Genomic DNA, 22,948 nt, shown 5'->3' with positions numbered 1-22,948 from the left:
CAGACAACCATTCACACTCACATTCACACCTACGGTCAATTTAGAGTCACCAGTTAACCTAACCTGCATGTCTTTGGACTGTGGGGGAAACCGGAGCACCCGGAGGAAACCCACGCGGACACGGGGAGAACATGCAAACTCCACACAGAAAGGCCCTCGCCGGCCCTGGGGCTCGAACCCAGGACCTTCTTGCTGTGAGGCGACAGCGCTAACCACTACACCACCGTGCCGCCATGATGAATGATAATGATGATAAAGATTATAATGAAGAATGGATGATGATGATGAAGGTTATAATGAAGAATGGATAGTGATCATCATCATCATTATCATCACCATCATTGTCATCAGTGACCAGTAATCCTGACCAGCCTCAGCGAGAATACAGAGCCAGTTCTGGCAACACTGGGTGCAAGGTAGAAGAATTCACGCGGGCTGGGATGCCAGTCCATCACACGGCACCATACACACACATTCACACACTCATTCGCATCTAGTTGGCATTTAGTGTATTCAATCTGCCTATCGGCATGCTTTTAGATAGTGGATCTATCTATCTGGAGAGATCTATAAATAATAATACAGTAATAACATTATTATGATAATTATTATATTTGTTATTATCTCATCTCATTATCTCTAGCCGCTTTATCCTGTTCTGCAGGGTTGCAGGCAAGCTGGAGCCTATCCCAGCTGACTATGGGCGAGAGGCGGGGTACACCCTGGACAAGTCATCAGGTCATCACAGGGCTGACACATAGACACAGACAACCATTCACATTCACACCTACGGTCGATTTAAAACCACCAATTAGCCTAACCTGCATGTCTTTGGACTGTGGGGGAAACCAGAGCACCCGGAGGAAACCCACACAGACACGGGGAGAACATGCAAACTCCGCACAGAAAGGCCCCTGTTGGTCACTGGGCTCGAACCCAGAACCTTCTTGCTGTGAGGCGACAGCGCTAACCACTACACCACCATGCCGCCAAAGAGGGAATTTAAAATGAAAGAATTTATTAAATGTCACTACGGGGTGGCACGGTGGTATAGTGGTCAGCGCTGTCGCCTCACAGCAAGAAGGTCCGGGTTCGAGCCCGGTGGCCGGCGAGGGCCTTTCTGTATGGAGTTTGCATGTTCTGCCTGTGGGTTTCCTCCGGGTGCTCCCCCACAGTCCAAAAACATGCAGGTTATAATAATGAGATGAGATGAGAAAAGTCCTGAGTGTTAGTTGTACACTTCTGTTTCTGCGTTTGCTCAGTCAGAGGTATGAAGAGGCATGCGGCGTGACGTCACGCGCAAGAGGCGTTCCTGGGGGCGTGGCTCGGTGTAGTCGGCTTTGCTGTTTCATGTGATTGTGGAGCTGAAGCCCCATTGAGAACTGCTCACTTGGAAGTGCGGCAAGCGAGAACATAAATTGACACAACAGGGGGGGGGGAAGAAAAAAAAGGTTGGGTTGTTTTTTTTTCTTTTCCAGTCGCGAAACATTTGCGGTATCAGTAGAAATATCGGAGAAAGATTTAAAGCGCTCGTCTCGGACAAGAGGCGCCGAGAGCGAAAACAGACGCGTCCACGGCTACAGGTAGCTCGCGCGCTCCCGGCTGAGAATCTGCTCGTGCGGGTCATGCGGGTGTCTCCGGCCGCAGGGCGAGTCGAGTCCCACTGCTGCTAGTTTTACGACAAAAGCTACTCATCATCATCATCATCATCACTTCGCCTCCGCCGCACAGGGACCGAAGAAGACACAAGCATGTCCCGAAGGAAGCAGAGCAAGCCGCGTCAGATCAAACGTAAGCTCAAAAGTTTCAGTCTCCAAACGGTTGCCATATAAACCTGCAGAATAAGATTTTACGACAGTGCGAGTGTCTTTTCAGGGTATCGTGGAGCGCGCGCGCCGCTTTCACGTTTCCTGGAAACTACTCGTGTTTCCCAGACGCGCTCCAGCAGTCATAATCTACACCTTTTCGTCTTCCAACACACTCATTCACAAGCCGTTAATGTGTTATAATAATAGTAATAACGATTATTATTATTATTATAATAATCTATTCGGACTGTATTGACGCTGTCCGCGTGCTCACGGAGTTGGAGTTTGTTTCCTCACGCGCTGTGTAGCATAAAAACAAAACACACTGATACGTAAACACGAATAGAGCAGGGCTGGTCCTGGGGCGAGAGCCTGGCACTACACAGGAATTGTAAAGTAACCGAGGAATAAATAATAATTAAAAAAAGACACTTGAGATAAACTCGACTTTGATCACCTTGGCTTGCATTGTGGACAGCAAACACTGAGTGAAAACACTTGTGACTGTGATAATGCTGTGTGAGAGAGAGAGCAGTGTAACCGTGGCTTCCTGTTTTAATTCTCCTGTGGAAACGTCAGTGTTCTGTGAAAAAATCCGATGCGACTAAAGATAAGTCGCGATCCGATCTCAGCCTCGATAAGAATTAAAATTCAGCCTTTTTTTTGTGTGTGTGTGTGTGTCTGTGGCTGGTTTTGCCTTCTCCCTCCGGCCTTCTCTGCTTCTCTTCCCACAGATGGGCTGTTTGATAACAGATGATCTCTCTGGCTGATAGTGGATCTTTTTCCCCCCTTTTCCAACCCCCACCACCTCTTTTTTTTAACTCTGTAGTGATCAAGCACTGTTTGCACTCTTTAAAAAAGGCTCTAGACCACTTTGGTTGGTTCTAAGGGTTTAGGCGGCACTGTCGCCTCACAGCAAGAAGGTTCTGGGTTCGAGCCCAGCAGCCGGCGAGGGCCTTTCTGTGTTCTCGCCGTGTCTGCGTGGGTTTCCTTCGGGTGCTCCGGTTTCCCCCACAGTCCAAAGACATGCGGTTAGGTTAATATGGGACGGCCTTGGGCTGAGGTGGCCTTGAGCGAGGCGCCTAACTCCCAACTGCTCCCCGGGCGCTGTTAGCATGGCTGCCCACTGCTCTGGGTATGTGTGTGTGTTCACTGCTTCAGATGAATTTCACAAGTGTGTGATGAATAAAGTTGTGCTTTCTTTCTTAACCCTGTACCAGTGGGTTTCCCGGTCAGAAAGGGTTCCATGCAGATTTCTGTCAGACTCATAACAAAAAACACTTGAAGAACCTTTATTTTCCCCCAGAAGTGTTTAGTTGATTGGCTTGTGGCTGACAAGTTCTTCCTGTTTATAAATACACCAAGGGCTATCGCAATTCTCTAATCTTTCGAGTTGATACAATTATGCTATAAAAATAAAATGTAGTACAACAGCACCACCCTGCCCCCCTTTCTCTCTCTCTCTCTCTCTCTCTCTCTCTCTCACTCTGAGTCTGTCACTCTCTGTAAAGCAGTGCTGAAAAGTAGTTTTGCTTCAGTGCCAGGTGCTGTTTCAGTTCTTCGTCCAGAAGAGATGCTTCGGCGTGATAAGCACAGTAGCAATATCTTGGAGGTTGAGTTTGAAAGGGCCCACTCAAAAAATAAATATTAATGTGAGTCAAAGCCAGAAAGCGACTCTTGAAAGGGAAAGAAAAATGTCCTGATAAGCCACCATTAGCATATACCAGTGAGCGTAAAGGGCGGTAGCACAGTTTGGTTAAGGAACTGTGAAGTTGTGTTTCTGGGCAGTCATGCCAGTAGCTGTGCACTTGATTGAGATGTTTGTCTTATTTGGTCCAGAGGTATCAGCTTTTTAAACAAATCACCCTTCGATGGGAAAAAAACCCCCAAAACATTTGTGGCCTGTGCTGTTAGAAAATAAAAACAATCTTCAGGGTCTAGGTTTAAAAAAAAAAAAAGGTCTAAATGACCCACTAGGATATGATCAAGTGTTATTGTTATATGTTAGTAATATACGCTGACTAATGGACAGGAAGGAGAGTCATGTCCTAGGATGATCTTTACTCCATTTATTTTTTTCCTAACCTCAAATTTTGGATAAATATCACCTGCATTGTTTCACTCATAACATTGTTCGACAGCTGTTAAATGAGGTTGCGCGTAGATTGGATAAGGCAGCCCTATCTGTTTTCCTGATAATCGGTGAGATGTTGGCAGTTATGGCAAACAGCAGTGTCCAACTGAAAAGTTCAGAGCAAAGAATAGCTTTAGAGCATCTTTAACACATTGATGATCATGTTGTTTAATCACACCATCACAGCATTCTTTCACAGATCAAAATGCAAAACATCTGGGCCTTTTGTTTTGGTTTTTCTCCTAGGGATATTTTACTATGTGAGTCTCCAGCTAAAGTATCTTGTATGGTGGAAGTTAGAGGAAATATTTGTGCGTCTTTTGTGCGTCATCCTCCCAATGGTGAAGATCGCTCCAATAGATTACCCATCCCTCCCCGATGTGGAGATTAGCGTGCAGCCCAGTAGGGCTGGATCCCAGGCCTTGTATTTTGACAGTTGAGATGGGAGACGAGATAGGTGAGGCGGCGATCTCTGTGCCGATAGTGCCAGCGTGAGACAGATGGAAGCGATTGTAGAGCTGGAATTGGCATTTTAATTACATTGGGCTGCCGCTTTCTCATCTTTGTCATGTTAGTGTTGTTGTTTGGGACTGGCTGGGTGTATCTGAAGATAAGTTTAAAAAAGAGAGAGAGAGAGAGAGAGAGAGGAGCAGATAAGAGCAGAATAGGATTGCAGACCTGATAAGCAGTAGGGGAGAGAGGCAGGAATCCAGAAATGATAGATGGATGTATTCTGGGTTTTTAAAGCACCTCCCACAGCGAGATTGTGAGCGCTGATAAGGCAGCCGTGCAGATGGGTGCTGAGATAAGAGTGCAGAGATAGTGGAGAGATAGCAGCCGCTCTGCACAGGGTGACATTATTCAAGCAGCATGCATTATGCATTGACGTCAGTTGCTCGAGCGCGTTTGACTTGAGCAGTGACCACCCGATGGTCTGTCATGGCACTCGTTCAAGTGACCACCTTTCCGTTGATGCCGATCGGGTCGTTCTTTTGAAACCATGGATGCGCGATTTTATCTGCAGTTCCTGTTTTTGCTGAAAACTGCTGTCAGGCTCAGCTTCATGGGGTCACTTGAAACGAGGGTTAATCTAATATCCTGTTAAAATATCATACTGAATAAAAGCAAATGAAATCTTTTTAACACAGACACACAGATAAAGTGTGCTTGTACAATCAGATATTTATACACTTTCTCATACACATTAACTTGCGTGCACATACGTACGTGCACGTATACACACTCACAGCAGGACTCTTTGGTGGCTTTTGCCTGAGTGTATGTGTTTTTTTCCCCTTCTTTGTTCTGCTTTTAGCTCGATGTGAACTTTTGATAAGCCCTGGGGCCTGATCTCTGGCGCAGATAGAGATTGCCAAATGTGATAAGAGTTGTTATCAGGCCAGAGCAGGCAGGAGTTAAGAGTGTGCTGCAATAACAAAGCGACACGTAGCAGAAGCAGGGCACTGGACCCTGGCAATCAGTTCCAGCCCTAATGTGATTAATGTTGTTGTATAATTAGATGATAGGTGTGAATGATTTTCTCCCCTTCCTTCTCTCTTTCCCGCTCCCACCCTCCTCCCTCTTCCCGCCCCCATGTTTTTCTCCTAACAACCATCATAGTCGATTAATTTAATTAAAACTAATTCCACATATTACTCACAGTAGATCCTGTATAAGATAGCATTGAGATGTGGGGGAGTTTTTTTTTTTTTTTTTCTTCCTTGATGATTATCTGTGAAGAGCTTTTTTTGGTTGAAACTTTGGTAGAAAAAAAAAAACAGCCATATAGAAATAAAAGTCAGCATATTTGTGGCCCTGGTGAAAATCTATCATGAGATATTGCACAGTACAGGTTTTGTATGTTTGAAGTTTATAGTATGTGTGAAAAACAATGTTTCAAAAGCAAATACATGTGCTGGTAATTATTTTATTTCGATCCAGGGATGTATAGTACTGTGCAAAAGTCTTAGGCACATGCAATGAAATGCTGTAGAGCAAAGATGCCTTCAAAAATAATGAAATTAAATGTTTCTACATGAAAAAAAAACAGCTTAAAGATCAGTAAGCAGTAACGCATGAAAAAAGTCAGTGTTTGGTGTGATGACCCTTTGCTTAAAAAAAAAATAGCAGTCTGAGGTATAATTAGTGCAGTTTTCTAAGGAACTGAGCTGTAGGTTTTACTGAGCGTCTTACAGAATCAGCTACAGTTCGTCTGGACACTCTGAGTGTTGCACTTCCTGAATATTTTTGCAGCAGTAGCCTTCATTATGTTTTTGTCTGAAAAGTGGTCTGTTATGTAATAATGCTGCTTTCTTTACTGACATAGGCTACAAAGATGGAAAACTAACGTTTGGAAATCTAAACTGTTTTTGTACCGGTTCCATAACGTAGAAGTCATAAAATAAAAGTCTATAGCAAAGTTTGTACTAAAAACAATAAGGTTCCGAAGACTTTAGCACAGACTTAAGCAGGTTATAAACCTGTTGGTAAAGTGGAAGGAAGAAAAAGATTTCAAATAATGTTTTTTTTTTTTTTTTATAGATAATGATCATCCCTTTCTTTATCTATCAACTGTTTAGTGATCTGTTGCATTTGCAGGCTTCCTACATTGCTGCACTTGGCCTTTACAAGCACTCTTCATATCATGCTTTCTATAGAATTACAGAATGAATATTTATAAACATGGAAGCTGTTAGGAATCATCATCAGCAGCAGCTTGTCATATCCATTGCATTGTACTTTATTTGTGGTCTTAATAGGAAAGAGACCTTTAAAATGGGGGGACCCCGTCAGATTTGTTGTAAGTTTGCCGTCAGGATTTTTTATCATTCACTCTGCAGCTTTTATAGGTCAAGAGTTTTAAGCCTAATTTCAGGAAGTATAATACGTATTTGAATACACTTTGCTCCACTTGGTGTTTCACTCGAGCTGACAGGGTGATGAATTTCTGGTTCTTCTGTGTATTGAGTGTGCAGATTTGTTGCTTGGTTTTGATTGGATGAGCTGTCCGGCTCTCTGTGATGTTTGGTTGTGTCCTTTCCTGGTACACGTCGACCGAGCGGTCACATTAAACTGCCTGTGGATTCATATTTACTACTTAGGAAGTGGCCGGATGTTGGCCTGGTGGCAGAAGCATAGCTGTGTGCTGGTGTTAAGAGTTATTGCTTCTTCCTGCTTTTTACACACTGTAAATTATGAGGAGCAGCACACAAAGATACAGACACTTTATTCCACCTTTACAACAGCACCCTTAATGCTGGCGTCTGTTTTTTTCTTTTCTTTTTCTTCCTGAGAAGATCTCTAGAGTAAAGCGTAGAACTGGATTTTCCTTCTAACCAAACAAGAGTCATTTGATATCTGTAAATAGCGCTGATTATATATTTATTTATTTATTTATTTATTTTTAGCTGTCATGTTTTCCAGGTTTCATGTAAAAAATACAGTAGACTAAGGCCAAGTTTACATTAGACCGTATCTGTCTCGTTTTCTTCGCGGATGCACTGTCCGTTTACATTAAAACGCCTGGAAACGCCGGCAAACGGGAATCCGCCAGCGTCCACGTATTCAATCCAGATCGTGTCTGGTCCGGTGCTGTGTAAACATTGAGAACACGCGGATACGCTGTGCTGAGCTCTAGCTGGCGTCGTCATTGGACAACGTCACTGTGACATCCACCTTCCTGATTCGCTGGCGTTGGTCATGTGATGCGACTGCTGAAAAACGCCGCGGACTTCCGCCTTGTATCACCTTTCATTAAAGAGTATAAAAGTATGAAAATACTGCAAATACTGATGCAAATACTGCCCATTGTGTAGTTATGATTGTCTTTAGGCTTGCCATCCTTCCACTTGCAAGTGGTAAGTGACTTGCGCACAGCGGCCCAGTCCCAAATCACTGCTCGTGCGCTTCACTCGCGCGCTCTGTGAGCTGCGCAGGGCCGGAGTGCGCACCCTCCAGAGGGCACTCGCTGTTCAAGGTGGAGTGATTTGGAGCGCAGCCGCTGAGGAGGAAGCGATGAGCCGCACTGACACATTTCAACTTACGTGCCGAATTAGTCATGTGATTAGCGTATCCGTGTATTGGCGTTGCTGTGTGCACGCTAATCGTTTTTAAAAACGTTAATCTGATGATCCGCTGATACGGTCTAATGTAAACCCCACCTAAAACAACAACAACCAGACGCGCAGCTTGTGAACAGGCAAGGCAGGCAACTGCTTGGGGCCCCCTGGCCTGGGGGCCCCCCGAGAGTCAGGGCCCGCGGGCTTATTTATTTTGTTTTTATTGTTCTTTACCATTGTATTTTCACATTTGGAATTTAAAAAACTTTGGTTTCATATATTTTTCGTTGGTGTCAGATTATTTATAACATATTGGTGATGAACAAGCCCTGTGACGACCTGGCGACTCGTCCAGGGTGTACCCCGCCTTTCGCCCGTAGTCAGCTGGGATAGGCTCCAGCTTGCCTGCGACCCTGTAGAACAGGATAAAGCGGCTACAGATAATGAGATGAGATGAGATATTGGTGATGAACACTGGTCAGAAGGGCCCCCTGGAAATTTTTGCTTGGGGCCACAACAGACTCTAGAATCGCCTCTAACAACAACAATAAAATTCACAAAGGCACTCATATACATACCCCAAGTCTTTTCCCCAATGCCCACACAGCTATCAGCTTCACTTGCATTTTAAATGATAGCACTTTAGTAAAGCACACTGGGTAAGTAATGTCACCCTCGACTGTGACATACAGTTGTATGTGTAGTGGGTGCAGTACCAATTGCCTGGATGTTACACTAGACAATGCATTAATATTCTGAAAAGAGAGACAGAAACTTTCAGCTCAATTTGTAATGCAAGCGTTGTTGCGGGAGTGGTTGGGCATGAAATATTGATGCACTGCCAAGGCGCTTATAGCCCTCTTTGCACATTTTTAAGCATGGGGAAACCCCCCCACCCAAAAAAAAAAAACCCGAACCAACAACAACAAACAGGGACAGTGAGAGTAATCATGAGCCGCCCCTATCACATGGAATCACATGGAGCAGAGAGATTTGGTGTAGTGTTTTTGATTAGTGCAGATAGTGGGATGTTTGGAACAGAGTTTCCATAGCAGGAGGGATCTGTTTTGATGAACGCTGGCTAATGGAGTTGATTTAACGTGCTGATTACGACGGGGGTTGGTTGGAGTTAATCAGCTAGTCTTTATGGAGAATGGAGATATGATAATGTGTGCATGTGGAGGAGCCATGTTTGATGAGATCACGGTTAATGCAGTTGACTAGATTGGCTGATTTCCATGCTTGGATTGATGTTACGTTCTTTTATTTGATGTGCTTTAATTAGCGCGGTCGAGCAAGTGGCGAATCTGTCCTCGTGTAGGAGTTAAATGGATTGGATGATCGGTGAATGCTACTGTTTGAATGGATATCAAGATTTTATGTGGAGTTTACATGAAATGGAGGGAGTGTTCTTTGAAACGGTGCTTCATTCTGATAATTAAACAATAAAATGTAATGTCGGTAGTTGAATCGAGTTGGCAGGACATTGGATTATCATGATATTAACGCATAATTCGGGGAGTTCTGGTTCATGTGCTTACAGGTAGAGTCTGAAGGCCATGTTGTTAATGGTTTGTGTGTGTGCAGTCTATCAGTTCATGGATGGTGTATCACTGTTATGACAGCCCCCCCCAGCACATGCGATAAGAGGCCATTTTCTCCTACTGTGCTCAGCTCTCCATTCCAGGGTGTAAAAAGGCCTTCTGTGGACAAACAGGTCCAATGACCTGCTTTTGTAGCCGGACAGCGTGGCTGTAAAACTCAGTCAAGAGTGCTAGCTGGGTTGGCTGTATCACCAGGTTACATCAGTGGAGGTGTGTGCCTTTTCAAAATGCCCATGTTTTAAACACTGGGGCATATTTATCAAGCTGGATACAAACATATGTATTTGTTAATCACTCATAGAGAAATTGACACAGGAAATGTGGTATCCGTGAAACTGAATTAGTTCAGAAAAACATTTGTAGCTTCCTGAGTCTGTGTGAATTTACGTATAAGGAGAACCGCTCAGGTAAATTGATTTGATTTCTCAGTTGATTGGCTTCAGATCATGTACACTGCTGTGCAAAAGTCTTAGGCACATGCAGTAAATGCTGCAGAGCAAATATGCCTTCAAAAAATAAGGAAATTAAATGCTTTTACATTAAAAAATATCATAAAGATCAGTAAGCAGTAACGCATGAAAAAAGGCAATGTTTGGTGTGACGACCCTTTGCTTTAAAAAAAAAAAAGCAGTCTCAGGTATAATTAGAGGGCGGCACGGTGGTGTAGTGGTTAGCGCTGTCGCTTCACAGCAAGAAGGTCCTGGGCTCAAGCCCAGTGGCCAGCGAGGGGCTTTCTGTGTGGAGTTTGCATGTTCTCCCTGTGTCTGTATGGGTTTCCACCGGGTGCTCCGGTTTCCCCCAAAGACATGCGGGTTAGGCTAATTGGCGGCTCTAAATAGACCGTGAGTGTGAATGGTTGTTTGTCTCTGTGTGTCAGCCTTGCGAAGACCTGGCGACTTGTCCAGGGTGTACCCCGCCTCTCGCCCATAGTCAGCTGGGATAGGCTCCAGCTTGCCTGCGGCCCAGAACAGGATAAGCGGCTACAGATAATGGATGGATGGATGGATGGATGGATGGATGGAAGGTGTAATTAGTGCAATTTTATAAGGAACTGAGCTGTAGGTTTTACTGAGGTGGTGTTTACATTAGACCGTATCCGTCTCGTTTTCGTCGCGGATGCACTGTCCGTTCACATTAAAATGCCGGGAAACAACTCCACAGGCGGAACAACTTGAATCTGCCAGGGCCCACGTATTCAACCCAGTTCGTATCTGATCCGGTGCTGTGTAAACATTGAGATACGAGGAAACGCAGTGCTGAGCTCTAGCTGACGTCGTCATTGGACAACGTCACTGTGACATCCACCTTCCTGATTCGCTGGCGTTGTTCATGCCACGTTGGTCATGTGACGCGACTGCTGAAAAACGGCGCGGACTTCACTTCCTGCTATTGTTTCCGCCTTGTATCACCTTTTTGTTTTTCATTAAAGAGTATAAAAGTATGAATATAATGCTTTGCTTTGTCATTCTTAATGTTGTTCATGGTAAGATGCAAATACTGCCCATTGTGTAGTTATGATTGTCTTTAGGCTTGCCATCCTTCCACTTGCAAGTGGTGAGTGACTTGCGCATGCCCGATATGCACTGGGATCACACACACAGCGGCTCAGTCCCGAATCACTGCTCGTGCGCTTCACTCGCGCGCTCTGTGAGCTGCGCAGGGCCGGAGTGCGCACCCTCCAGAGGGCAGTCGCTGTTCAGGGCGGAGTGATTTGGAGCGCAGCCGCTGAGGAGGAAGCGCTGAGCCGCACTGACACATTTCAACTTACGTGCCGTCTAATTAGTCATGTGATTAGCGTATCCGTGTATTGGCGTTGCTGTGTGCACGCGAATCGTTTTAAAAACGTTAATCTGATGATCCGCTGATACGGTCTAATGTAAACACCAGCTGAGCGTCTTTCAGAATCAGCTACAGTTCTTCTGGAGACTTTGACTGTCGCATTTCCTTCTTATTTTTGCAGCAAAACCCAGCAGCCTTCATTATGTTTTTGTCTGAAATTATGTAATGATGCTGCTTTCTTTACTGACATACAGACATTTTTCTGTAAAATGTAATTTTGTTCTGGAAAACTAATATTTGGAAATCTAAAGTGTTTTTATACTGGCTCCATAATGTAGAAGTCGTAAAATAAAAGTCTATAACAAAGTTTGTACTAAAAACAATAAGGTGCCGAAGACTTTAGCACAGTACCGTAACTGCCATGAGTTACCGCAAATTTGTCAAGTTTAAATTTATTTTCAGTTACACACACATTTTGTGATCGAAATAAAGCAGTCAAAAACAAATCTGTACAGTAAGCCAAAGGAAATCAGCCATTCAGTGACAAGAAAAGGAATGGCACACTGTAACAGGAGTAAGAGGCAGTCTGTCCCTGTGTTAGCTGACACACTGCAACGGCTGAGTTGCATTATTGGAAAATTTAGTGCATGCTGTGCTTAGGAGACACTTTTGCACTGTTTCGGCACCATTTTGTGACTAAATGGAAAATAACTGTACTGTCAACATGCTTGGCAAGTTACATGGAACTGGAAGTTACTGATTGCCACTTATACCCATATGGTGTTTAAACATATAATATTTACATAATGACCTTTTTCTCGAAATCACATGACCTTCTACATCAGTCACCCCAACAAAATCATATAAAACACTGGAGGTCTTTCTGGATACTCGTGTATTTGTTTTCATCTTTACACATGGGCTTTGACTGAAGCGGGCCTGGCTGGGTGCTGTGGTGGGCAGAGAGCTCTGGACTGGGTATAGAGGAAGAGAAGAGAAGCGAGATAAGCGCAGCAGGGCAACTGGGATAAAGGCCTGAGAAAGAGGAGAGGTTAGACTGCCTCCAGGGAGCTCCCCTTAACAGAGGTGGTCTAGACTAGAATGTCTCCACTTTCTGCTCTCACACACTGCACTTGATCGAGCCAAATAGTGGCTGCCCACCTCCATCTGTCACTCCAACCCTGCGCTTAGTTGTGTGTCGAATGAGTCAGTACATGCCGTTGTTGTGGAGTTAAGAATGATCTCAGCTTTGGGTTTGATTAGCACTTGTGTAAACTATACGAGCAATGTGTTACTGACAGCCTGTCTGTGATAGTCTCCTGAAAGGGTCGGTTTAGGTTTGTGTAAAAAAAAAAAGAGCTGAAGTCACAGTCATATTCAGATGATGTGGTTAAAGGTGGCAGTGCCATGATGAGATGGTGCCAGAAGTATTCTATAAATGTCCTGTAATGGTATATGGGAAAGAAAATAACAGAATTGCCACACTCTTACTATCTCATTTGGTGTGATTATTGCTTGACCATCTTAAAAATATCTGACTATATAAACTACATATTGTGGTAATATTTGTATGATTCTTTTCCAAGCTCTAGTTTGTGCCGCAAAAGCCAAACCTTACCACGGAATTGTCACCAGCTAAAGTAGAACAGGAGTCCACGCTTATGTCGGGGTTATTGGATGAGCCAGAGTAAGTTGTTATCTCAAGTCTCTCTTGGCTGTGTGAACGCATGAACTTTATTGATTGAACGGACAAATCAAATAATAATAATAAGCTTTATTCTTGGGCAAAAGCACAATTCAATGCAGCATCAGTCGATCAACTAGAAACAACTTATAAACACATACTGTCACTTTTCTTCAGTGTGCAAACAAACAGTAACAGAGCAAAGCTAATAAAACATTGGCAAATTGCATTAATTTTCATCTGTATAACTTTGCATTTTGTAACATTCGAAATGATCCTGTGGAAAAAAAGGAATGCCATTTGGATAATTAACAGTTATTCTGCGAAATCGAGTCGTACATGAGCTGATCGCCGATGAGGCACGTAGCACCGAGTTGGCTATAAGCCATGTACACCGAGACTGAGTGGAATAACTGTTTTATACTATCCATAGTCACTGGATTTTGGGAAACAGAGCATTTTTATTTTTTATTTTTTTGCAAATTCGATAAATAAAAACTTTATGCAAAGCATCCAACTAGGGCTGTGCGATATGGGAAAAAATGAATATCCCGATACATTTTCTCCATTTCACGATATACGATATATATCTCGATATATTTAAATCTCCTCTAAAGGACCCCATGAAATCTAACTTTTACTCTTTACTGTTTTCACTACAATCCCTGCAGATTAAATAACATTCTTGGTTAACTTTACAGGTGGTTTTCAACAACACATTTTAAATTGTCATGTTAGTGATTAATCACAATTGAATTGAAATAAGACTATTTTTATTCAACAAAGATGTGGCACAAACTGCAAAAACAATCTTGAAAATTGCAACAAAGGGGCAACACAATACAGAGCTGCTCAGAGCTCAAATCAATAAAGTGCAAGCTCAACACTGAGAGACATTTAGCCTAAATAAGAAAAGTGCTCTTTCATTAAATTATTAAAAAAAATAGATCTCCAAGCTATTAACCTGACTACTGAGAACCACTGGAACATTCACAATAGAGAGAGAGAGATTGAGGGAGAGAACAGAGAGATCTGCAAAACATCATTTTTCTCTTTGCACACTTTTGAACTGAATGTTTTCTGGCTCTGCCTCTCAGATGTGTAGAATTCCGGCTGCTGCCTTTCGTAATGACAGGTTTTTTGCACACTTTACAAACTGGCATTTGCTGTTCCACGTCCTCCTCGCGATATCCAAAAAAACGCCAGATGACTGACCCCTTACTAGTTCTTTTAGGAACCAATTCGTCCGCTTCCATTTTTAATTTGTCGCTGAAATTGACAGAGCTTACGCGGTAGCCTATGCAAAATCAGCGATTGCATGAACCGAGTCAGCGCTGTAAACCAGAACCAGGAAATCTTCCCACCAGCAGTGTTGCCAGATACTGCTGACGTTTTCCAGCCCAAAATATGTTCAAAACCTGCCAAAACGCACTTAAAACCGCCCAATCTGGCAACACAACCGAAACTAGAAAATCTTCCCGGAAGTTCCTTTCAGCACCGAGATGTCGCTCGGGATTGGTTGGCAAGTGCGTGATGTTATTGTTTTCTTTACCCTTAGGCAGCCTCTCACGTTACTGCCTGAGGGACAGGGAGAAAACCACCGGGAAGTGTTTTAAACAAACACGAAACGAACGCAAGTCGGAAAATGACCATAAAATACTCGATAGTTACGATATAATAATTTTATGTATCGCACACAGATTTTTCGGCGATATATCGAGTATATTCGATATATTGCACAGTCCTACATCCAACAGAATCATTTTTGCTTAGAATGTAAACAAACCGGCGAAATGGTAGTAGCAATTTGTGAAAAATGCTATAATAATATAATTATAATATAATAGTCAGCTGGGATAGGCTCCAGCTTGCCTGCGACCCTGTAGAACAGGATAAAGCGGCTAGAGATAATGAGATGAGATAATATAATAATAATAATAATAATAATAATTCTTACCATCAAAAGCTTTCATTCCATATTTTGTTGTGCCTTTTTTCTATTTTTGGAGGGTGTTTTTCGAATAGAGTTTTATTTCGTCCTCGGTTGGTTCAGCAGCACGCTCCGCCATTTTGTTTTTCTCTCCTCACGGTATATGAGCTGATAGCCTAGTAGTAGAGTAGCCAGTCAGAGCACGCGACTGCTCATATCCAGTGAATATGGATAGAATAATAAGCTTTATTCTTGGGCAAAAGCACAATTCAATGCAGCATCAGTCGATCAACTGGAACCAACTTCTAAAGACATACTGTCACTTTTCTTCAGTGTGCAAGCAAACAATAGCAGAGCAAAGCTAATAAAACATTGGCAAATAGCATTAATTTTCATCTGTATAACTGTGCGTTTTGTAACATTTGAAATAATAATGTGAAAAAAAATGAATGCCATGTGGATAATTGAGATTATTAGCCACCAGTTAAGTACTTACAGGAAGCTACTGGGTTTTCCCATCAGTCACAAACTGTCCCAGGTTACATGTCCACTGCTTGTGACATAAAATTAATGTGGCGGAACAGTTTTTAAAAATATGAATAACAGACATGTTTAAAATTCATATTTTTGCCAACACCACCAGCTGATAGTATCTGCATTATAAAAAGGTTTCCTATGTACACATCCTTTTCACATGACCACAGAGCATTTTCTCCAACAACATAAAAATGTTCATAGGAAATTTAACTTACTTACTCAGTGCCCGCTATACCAACTGGCATGTATGGCAGCAATGAAGTTCTTCCACTCTTGTCTGTTCTCGACCAGCCTTTGGATGGTACCCCATGTGTGCTGTTGAGTCTTCAGCTTTCCCTCGACTATTCTCTGCCAGGCGTTCCTCGGCCTGCCACGCTTCCTTTTACCTTCGGGTGTCCAGTGTAGGGCTATTCTTGCGATGTTATCCTATTCTCTTCTGAGGACATGCCCTATCCACTTCCGTCTCCTTCTCAAAAGTATAGTTTCCATGCTTTCTTGTTTGCATTTACAGAGCAGTTCTTCATTCATAATCTTGTTTGGCCAGAATATTCTCAGGATTCTGTGTAAGCTCTTTGTGTGGAAGACACAGTTTGTTGAGATCATTCACTGTCATCCTCCAGCATTCGGAGGCATATAAAAGGGTGGAAAGGACACAACTCTGGTATAATTTTAGTTTGGTCTTAATGCTGTATTGCTGGGACCTCCATACATAGGAAATTTAAGATGGCGTATAATTCAAGTTACAGCTTGCCTATAAATTAAAGACCACACACCATGAAGTCTGTCAGAGCTTTACAAACTTGGAAGAAATAATTTAATATTAATTACGTATGTATTTTATTTCCATGTATCATTTGTGTCTTGATTCTTTTGCATTTGAATATTTTATATTTTTATTTCTATAAAACAGATCTATAAATACAGTACAGTATTGTGCAATAGTACATGCTGGCCTACTTCTTGTTTTCCAATCAAGTCCAATTCTTTGTAAGGGTGACCCTACCTGGGCAATAAAATTAATTCTGATATCGTAGTTGACCAAAGGTCACCTGTCATTTTCTTATCAATTAAAAGATTAAATCACAAAAAGATAGTGCATACAGAATTAAGATGCTAATGATTAGATTATCACTCTCGATACTGTTGGAGTATTGATGGCGGCATTTTTATTTGGTGTAGACTTTGGCCTTTTTGACCCTCTTGGTCTCTTGCTCTTGGTATGTTGCATTACTTTCACCAAGGAATAATAGCTCGTGGACGCTCCTTTGACTTTCCCGCTACATGCTTGAGTCCCATCGTCTTTGCCTTCATCTTTGTCCCTCGGTGCCCTCCTCTACTCCACTATTTCTGTCTGTCTTTCTTTCCATTGCTCCAGTGCACTACCTTTCTATCTCGGGCTATATCGTTCTCTTTCTCCCCCATTCCTCTCTCATGCTCTCGAACACGTCTGTCCTGACCCTTTGCTTTGCGTATCTCTGTCCCACTCTTTCCCTCTCCACCCTCTATTCCTCTGTCTCCAGTCAGACCTCTAGCCTCACTGAAGCAGGTCTTGGCGTATGATAATGTGGAAAGTTGAACTGGCCCCATTACAGCTTGGCTGATGGCAGCGCCGATAAGGCTCTTGATAATGGGTGCAGATAGAGCTGACACAGCGGTCCAATAGCCAGCCCTCTCTCCCCCATTATCATTCCTGCCCACCGATGGGCTCCCAGCGCACTATCTGCTCTCCATTTCCACTCCTGCGACAGATAAGAATGGAAATACTGACTTCATAGCTGACTGATTAAAGTGTCTGCCTTTCTTGATAATACATAGATAAATTATGTTTTTTTTCTCTCTCTGTCTCTCTCTTTCTCTCTCTCTACCCCCCCCTTACTCCCTGTTCCACTATCGAGAAAGGGTGGGAGAAGAGGCAAGGGGGGACAGGGAGGAAAAATCTCTCCTCTGTTAATTTCTCTTTCTTTGTAGGTTTATTTGAGAGGGAATGGCGGGTAAAGGAGATAGCGAGCGAGGGGAATTTGAGTGAGATCGGGATACGGGCCATTAATAAGAAAGTTTGTGAGGGCTCTATGAGCACTTGAGGTGAGTCTGGGAAGAACGACTCTATTCGATTGCCTCTAGGGGACTATTACATTTGAAATCGTGTCGACTAATACACAACAAAGTGCTATCACTTTATCTGCATAAACACGTTTGTGCATAAACAGTCCCACCCACCCCCCTCCCGCCGAATGCCGGAGCTCATCCTGACTGCTTGATTCCAATTTCAGTCTGAAGATTAGGGTAGAGATGACTATGTTGAAGCGGAGACACTAATTTCTGGGTCCCCACAGCAACTGACGGAAAGTGCATGGGTAGCCCTATCGGAGCACTGATGACCTCTCATCTACAGTTACACACTTTTCCAGGGTTCTTTTTATCACTGATCGCTCCACTAAGATACCACAATGATCTCACTGATGAAGCTGTTGCGTTTACAGTAAAGCCTGCTGTCTCTCTCTCTCTCTCTCTCTCTCTCTCGCTCTTTTTCTCTGCGTGTGTGTGTGTGTCCTCTCTTTCTCTTTCCGCTACGCCATAAACTTCCCTCAGTGGAGATTTTCCTTCTGTGCTTCACCTTCCTGGATCACTGCGTCGATGTCACAGTGCTATCAGGGGCTTCCTTTAGTAGCTCTCGTTATATCATGTGTTTTATGAGTTGAGTCGTGTGACTTGCGCTATCTGTCATTTCCTCGTATCCTGAGCTAGGGAAAAGAAAAAAAACACAACAGTGTGACCCTGTAACTTTGGCACCCACCTTTTAACTTACTGCGACTTCCCTATAATGGAGAAATTCCATGTCTCTGTCAGTTTTATGGCCTGACTGTCTATCTGTCTGTCTATCTGCCTGTCTGTCTGACTGTATGTCACTTCTCTGCTTACATAGAGAGCTGCCTGCTGGAACAACGCGCTATTTGTTCAGGGCAGTGTAACTGACCTTGATAGATTAGAGAGCACCTTTTTTCTCTCTCTGGGGCCATATGAGTGTGAGACAGAAAAGATAAGTTTGTGCATGAATTCCTTTTTTCCCCCTGTAAATTCTTTCTCATTTGATACATGGTTTTCTTTCAGTGGGAAAATGTATCTGTGTGCATTTTCTGTTTTTGTGTAGTATTTTATTATTATTTTTTTTTTACGAATCCCTCTTTTTCTCCCCATTAACCTCTCGTACCACATTTACCGAAACCTCTGAATCGTTCACATTAGCATGCCACCTAAGGCAAATTTCAGACCAAAAGCTTGACTTTATTTTTAAGGGCAGTAGACCTTTTTTCAGTTAGGCCACAAAGAACGGGGAGTGGAGGCGAAAAAAAAAAAAAACTGAAAGCATGATAAAAAGCCTAGATAAGGGAATGACTGTGTTGTGTAGGAGTTGATATCAATGTTATCTATCTCTTTTTCACTCTCCTAGCCCTTCTGTTGTTTTTTACTCCTTATCTCGCTCCACCAAAATGCCAGGAACAAAAAGGGAGAAAGAAAGAAATTACTGCACGGATTATTCATGGGGCCTGCTGATAAAATGTTGACGTGAAAATTAAGAAGAATATATGGAGCAGCTTGGTCTTTCTGTGGTAATTGTTCACGAGTCGTTATTTTTAGGGCTGAGTGCAGCAGGGTGAAATCCATGTGCAGCTTTTTGTTCTTTCTCTGTTAGAGGTTGAACGATTGGAACCGGGTTAACCCGTTTTCTTCCATGGTCTCTTGTGTCAGACATGGGTTTTTATTATTATTATTATTATTATTATTATTATTATTATTATTTCCGGGCGGCACGGTGGTGTAGTGGTTAGCGCTGTCGCCTCACAGCAAGAAGGTCCGGGTTCGAGCCCCGTGGCCGGCGAGGGCCTTTCTGTGCGGAGTTTGCATGTTCTCCCCGTGTCCGCGTGGGTTTCCTCCGGGTGCTCCGGTTTCCCCCACAGTCCAAAGACATGCAGGTTAGGTTAACTGGTGACTCTAAATTGACCGTAGGTGTGAATGGTTGTCTGTGTCTATGTGTCAGCCCTGTGATGACCTGGCGACTTGTCCAGGGTGTACCCCGCCTTTCACCCGTAGTCAGCTGGGATAGGCTCCAGCTTGCCTGCGACCCTGTAGAACAGGATAAAGCGGCTACAGATAATGAGATGAGATGAGATTATTATTTCCACCTGGACCCTTGTGACACATCCAGACACGCACAAGCACACACTGGACCATAGCTGCTGGAATCAGATAAGCCCAACCTCAATCTGACAAATAAAGAGCCCCAAACGCAGTGGACAGGCATGTGTTGCTAGGTCGATAGGCTTCGCTTGCTGCCGACAACAGCATTTCTTCAGGATGCTGGAATTCCTGAAAGTTGAAAAAAAAAAAAACTGAGAGGAAGATGGAAGGAACCGTCACAAGGATGACTGTAGTCACAGTTTCACCTGCCAGTTGGATCATATCATTCATTCATGTTTTATTGTGCATTAGTCATTCTGCAAAAATGCTGGTGTTGCCTTTTAGTACTCACATTTATTCGCGTGATCGACAACATAGTTATGCTCTCATAATGCGACATATAACTCACCTTTAAAGCAGATATGCAAAACCTTTATTTTTAAATACATTTCTGAGTGGATAGTATCTCCATCCTTGACACTTGTATGCTGCATAAATGGGAATTTAAAAAAAATATTTTTGAGAGTTAAAATCGACTGCAGGGGCGGCACGGTGGTGTAGTGGTTAGCGCTGTCGCCTCACAGCAAGAAGGTCCGGGTTCGAGCCCCGTGGCCGGCGAGGGCCTTTCTGTGCGGAGTTTGCATGTTCTCCCCGTGTCCGCGTGGGTTTCCTCCGGGTGCTCCGGTTTCCCCCACAGTCCAAAGACATGCAGGTTAGGTTAACTGGTGACTCTAAATTGACCGTAGGTGTGAATGTGAGTGTGAATGGTTGTCTGTGTCTATGTGTCAGCCCTGTGATAACCTGGCGACTTGTCCAGGGTGTACCCCGCCTTTCGCCCGTAGTCAGCTGGGATAGGCTCCAGCTTGCCTGCGACCCTGTAGAACAGGATAAAGCGGCTACAGATAATGAGATGAGATGAGAAAATCGACTACAAAGTTGGCATTGGAGCTGCCCCGCTGAGCCAGCCAGCCCTGAGTGCGTGACATCACAGCGGTAACCGGTTTTAAGGCCGAGGCCTTTTACAGCTATAGACCAAAGTCATATAAATAAAAATTTATGGTGAAAGTAAGAAATCCCGTTACCGACTTGCTCAACTAAGACTGATTTGACTTCATTGATTGTGGGTTGACTCTCATTAAAACAGGATAGGTGTTATAATTTATGCAGCATACATGTACATGCATGCATTTTCACTGATAAACCGTAAAAGGCTAATTAAATAATCAGATAAACTGAGACAATCACATTCTGAAGCAAATTAAATAATCTTATACCGGTAACTTAAACACACAATACAAGTTACATGTATTAATCTAAATGCAGGTAAGCAATGTGTTGGTTTTTTTATCCAAATGAGAGTCGGAGCTTACCCGTCTGTGTTCTCGCTTCTTGAAGGCCGATCTTGTGGTTGATTGTTTTTGAAACAATCTGACTTTCAGTTGTTCGTTCAGTTCTCTGTTCATTCGTTTCTTCCACGTAAGGGCGAGATGGCAGCAAGATCCAGTTTAGAAATCAGACGGCTGCTCCACGCATTCTCCGTTCTCTCCATACTGAGTAGCCCGCCATTACTGCTCGGCTCAGGCAATTACTAAAACCCGGGACGGAACGGGATGTCACTGGTCTTAGCAACAACCGCGGGGAGGTCACTGCCCGAGCGATATGTCCCGTCCCGGGTTTTAGCAACAACTCTCGGCTCACACTCCGGGAGAACTGGTGCAAACTCATGTAAAAAAAATAATAAATAAATACTTTCCTTTTCTTGTTTTATTTTTCTTTAATTGTTGGTACTGCACCCTCTTTCAATGCGGGCTTATAGCCAACGCTCCTCAACAGATCAGTGGTTGCGTACGAGTCCTCAGTAAAATGTGCAGAGCAGAGGAGAGACCACTTCGTAGGCGCCCAATGTGCCCATGAACTTCTCGCAAAACGCGTCCAAATCTTTGCAGTTTGAACATTCTTGGGCCATGAATGCAACGTAAATCCACCTTCTGTCGTGTTGCTGCACCCGCCAGCAACACATCTACGTGTCATGGCAATAAATTAGCTCAAAATGGAGGATCGGAGTTGCAGTCAGCTCTGTGTTTTAGTATAGGGGAAATGGCGATGAGACCGATAGACTTCCTGCGCTGACATTACGGACGTCAACGTCATTCACTCAGACCGCTACCCATATGAATCACTTTAATCGTAAAAATTACTATATTAGAATTATTATTAATGCTTAAAACTATTCCTGTGCCATTCTTGAGGTTTCAAGGCATTTATAAACGAAAGTGAGGCTATGGTTCTGCGTACAGTATATGCTTTAACTACACATTATGCAGTAATGAAGCAATATCGCACAAGCAAGAGTGAAGTTATACTGCATATCGCCATGGCTGTTATTCACCTTGCGTAAGTAATCACAGCTGTTCTGATATTCAGTATAACTGCACAATTGTGAGTGTGATATTGCTTTTATACAACAGTTCTATGAACAAGAAATGACGATTGAATAAGTGACATTTCAGACACTACACTCACCGGCCACTTTAATAGGAACTTGTTCTTGATTCTAATGGCCCTTTTCCACTACCCTTTTTCAGCTCACTTCAGCTCGCTTCAGCTCACTTCAGCCCGACACGGCTCGCGTTTCGACTACCAAAAAACCAGCACGACTCAGCTCGCTTCAGCCCTGCTTAGCCCCTAAAACTCGCACCGTTTTGGAGTGGGGCTGAAGCGAGCCAAGCCGTGCCGAGTGAGGCTGGGGGCGTGAGCAGACACTCCCCTGTGCACTGATTGGTGAGGAGGAGTGTCCTCACATGCCCACACACGCCCCGTGAGCGCGCTGGGATCTGTAAACACCGCAAACCCGGAAGGAGAATAATTACGAATTACGAGAATTTCTGAAGCCTTATGCGCCTCGCCTCATCTATACGCTCTTGCCAGTATCTGTCCGCGTTGTTGGTGACAACAAGCCACAGCACCAAGACCAGCAACACTAACGACTCCATGTCCTCCATGTTTATTGTTTACTATTCGGGTCGTGAGACTACCGCTTAAAAGATCACTGATGTCACTGTTTGCGCTGCTTAACGACATCACCTGACGTCCACCCACTTTCGCTAACTCCACCCAATGTGTCCACCCACTTCCAGCCAGCACGGTTCAGCGCGGTTGTAGTCGAAATGCAACTCCAACAGCCCCGCTCAGCTCGACTCAGCACGGCACGGCTCAGCCCGACTCAGCCGCGTTTGTA

The 22,948-nt window shown here is 43.6% G+C and overlaps 1 protein-coding gene across 1 annotated transcript in view; it reads left to right on the top strand.

The window, feature by feature from the left end:
• Positions 1–1,379: 1,379 nt before the first annotated feature.
• zfpm1 (zinc finger protein, FOG family member 1) overlaps positions 1,380–22,948 on the top strand; it is a 144,925-nt gene continuing 123,356 nt past the window's right edge. The window contains exon 1 of the mRNA XM_060923801.1: positions 1,380–1,791. Coding sequence (XP_060779784.1) covers positions 1,752–1,791 — 40 coding nt within the window. The 5' untranslated portion in view covers positions 1,380–1,751. The remainder of the gene's footprint in view (positions 1,792–22,948) is intronic.

The sequence above is a fragment of the Neoarius graeffei genome, chromosome 6 (assembly GCF_027579695.1).
Source record: "Neoarius graeffei isolate fNeoGra1 chromosome 6, fNeoGra1.pri, whole genome shotgun sequence".
In the NCBI taxonomy this organism is placed as follows: domain Eukaryota; kingdom Metazoa; phylum Chordata; class Actinopteri; order Siluriformes; family Ariidae; genus Neoarius; species Neoarius graeffei.
Note: the sequence above shows the minus strand (reverse complement) of the source record. Positions and strands in the feature narration are given on the sequence as shown.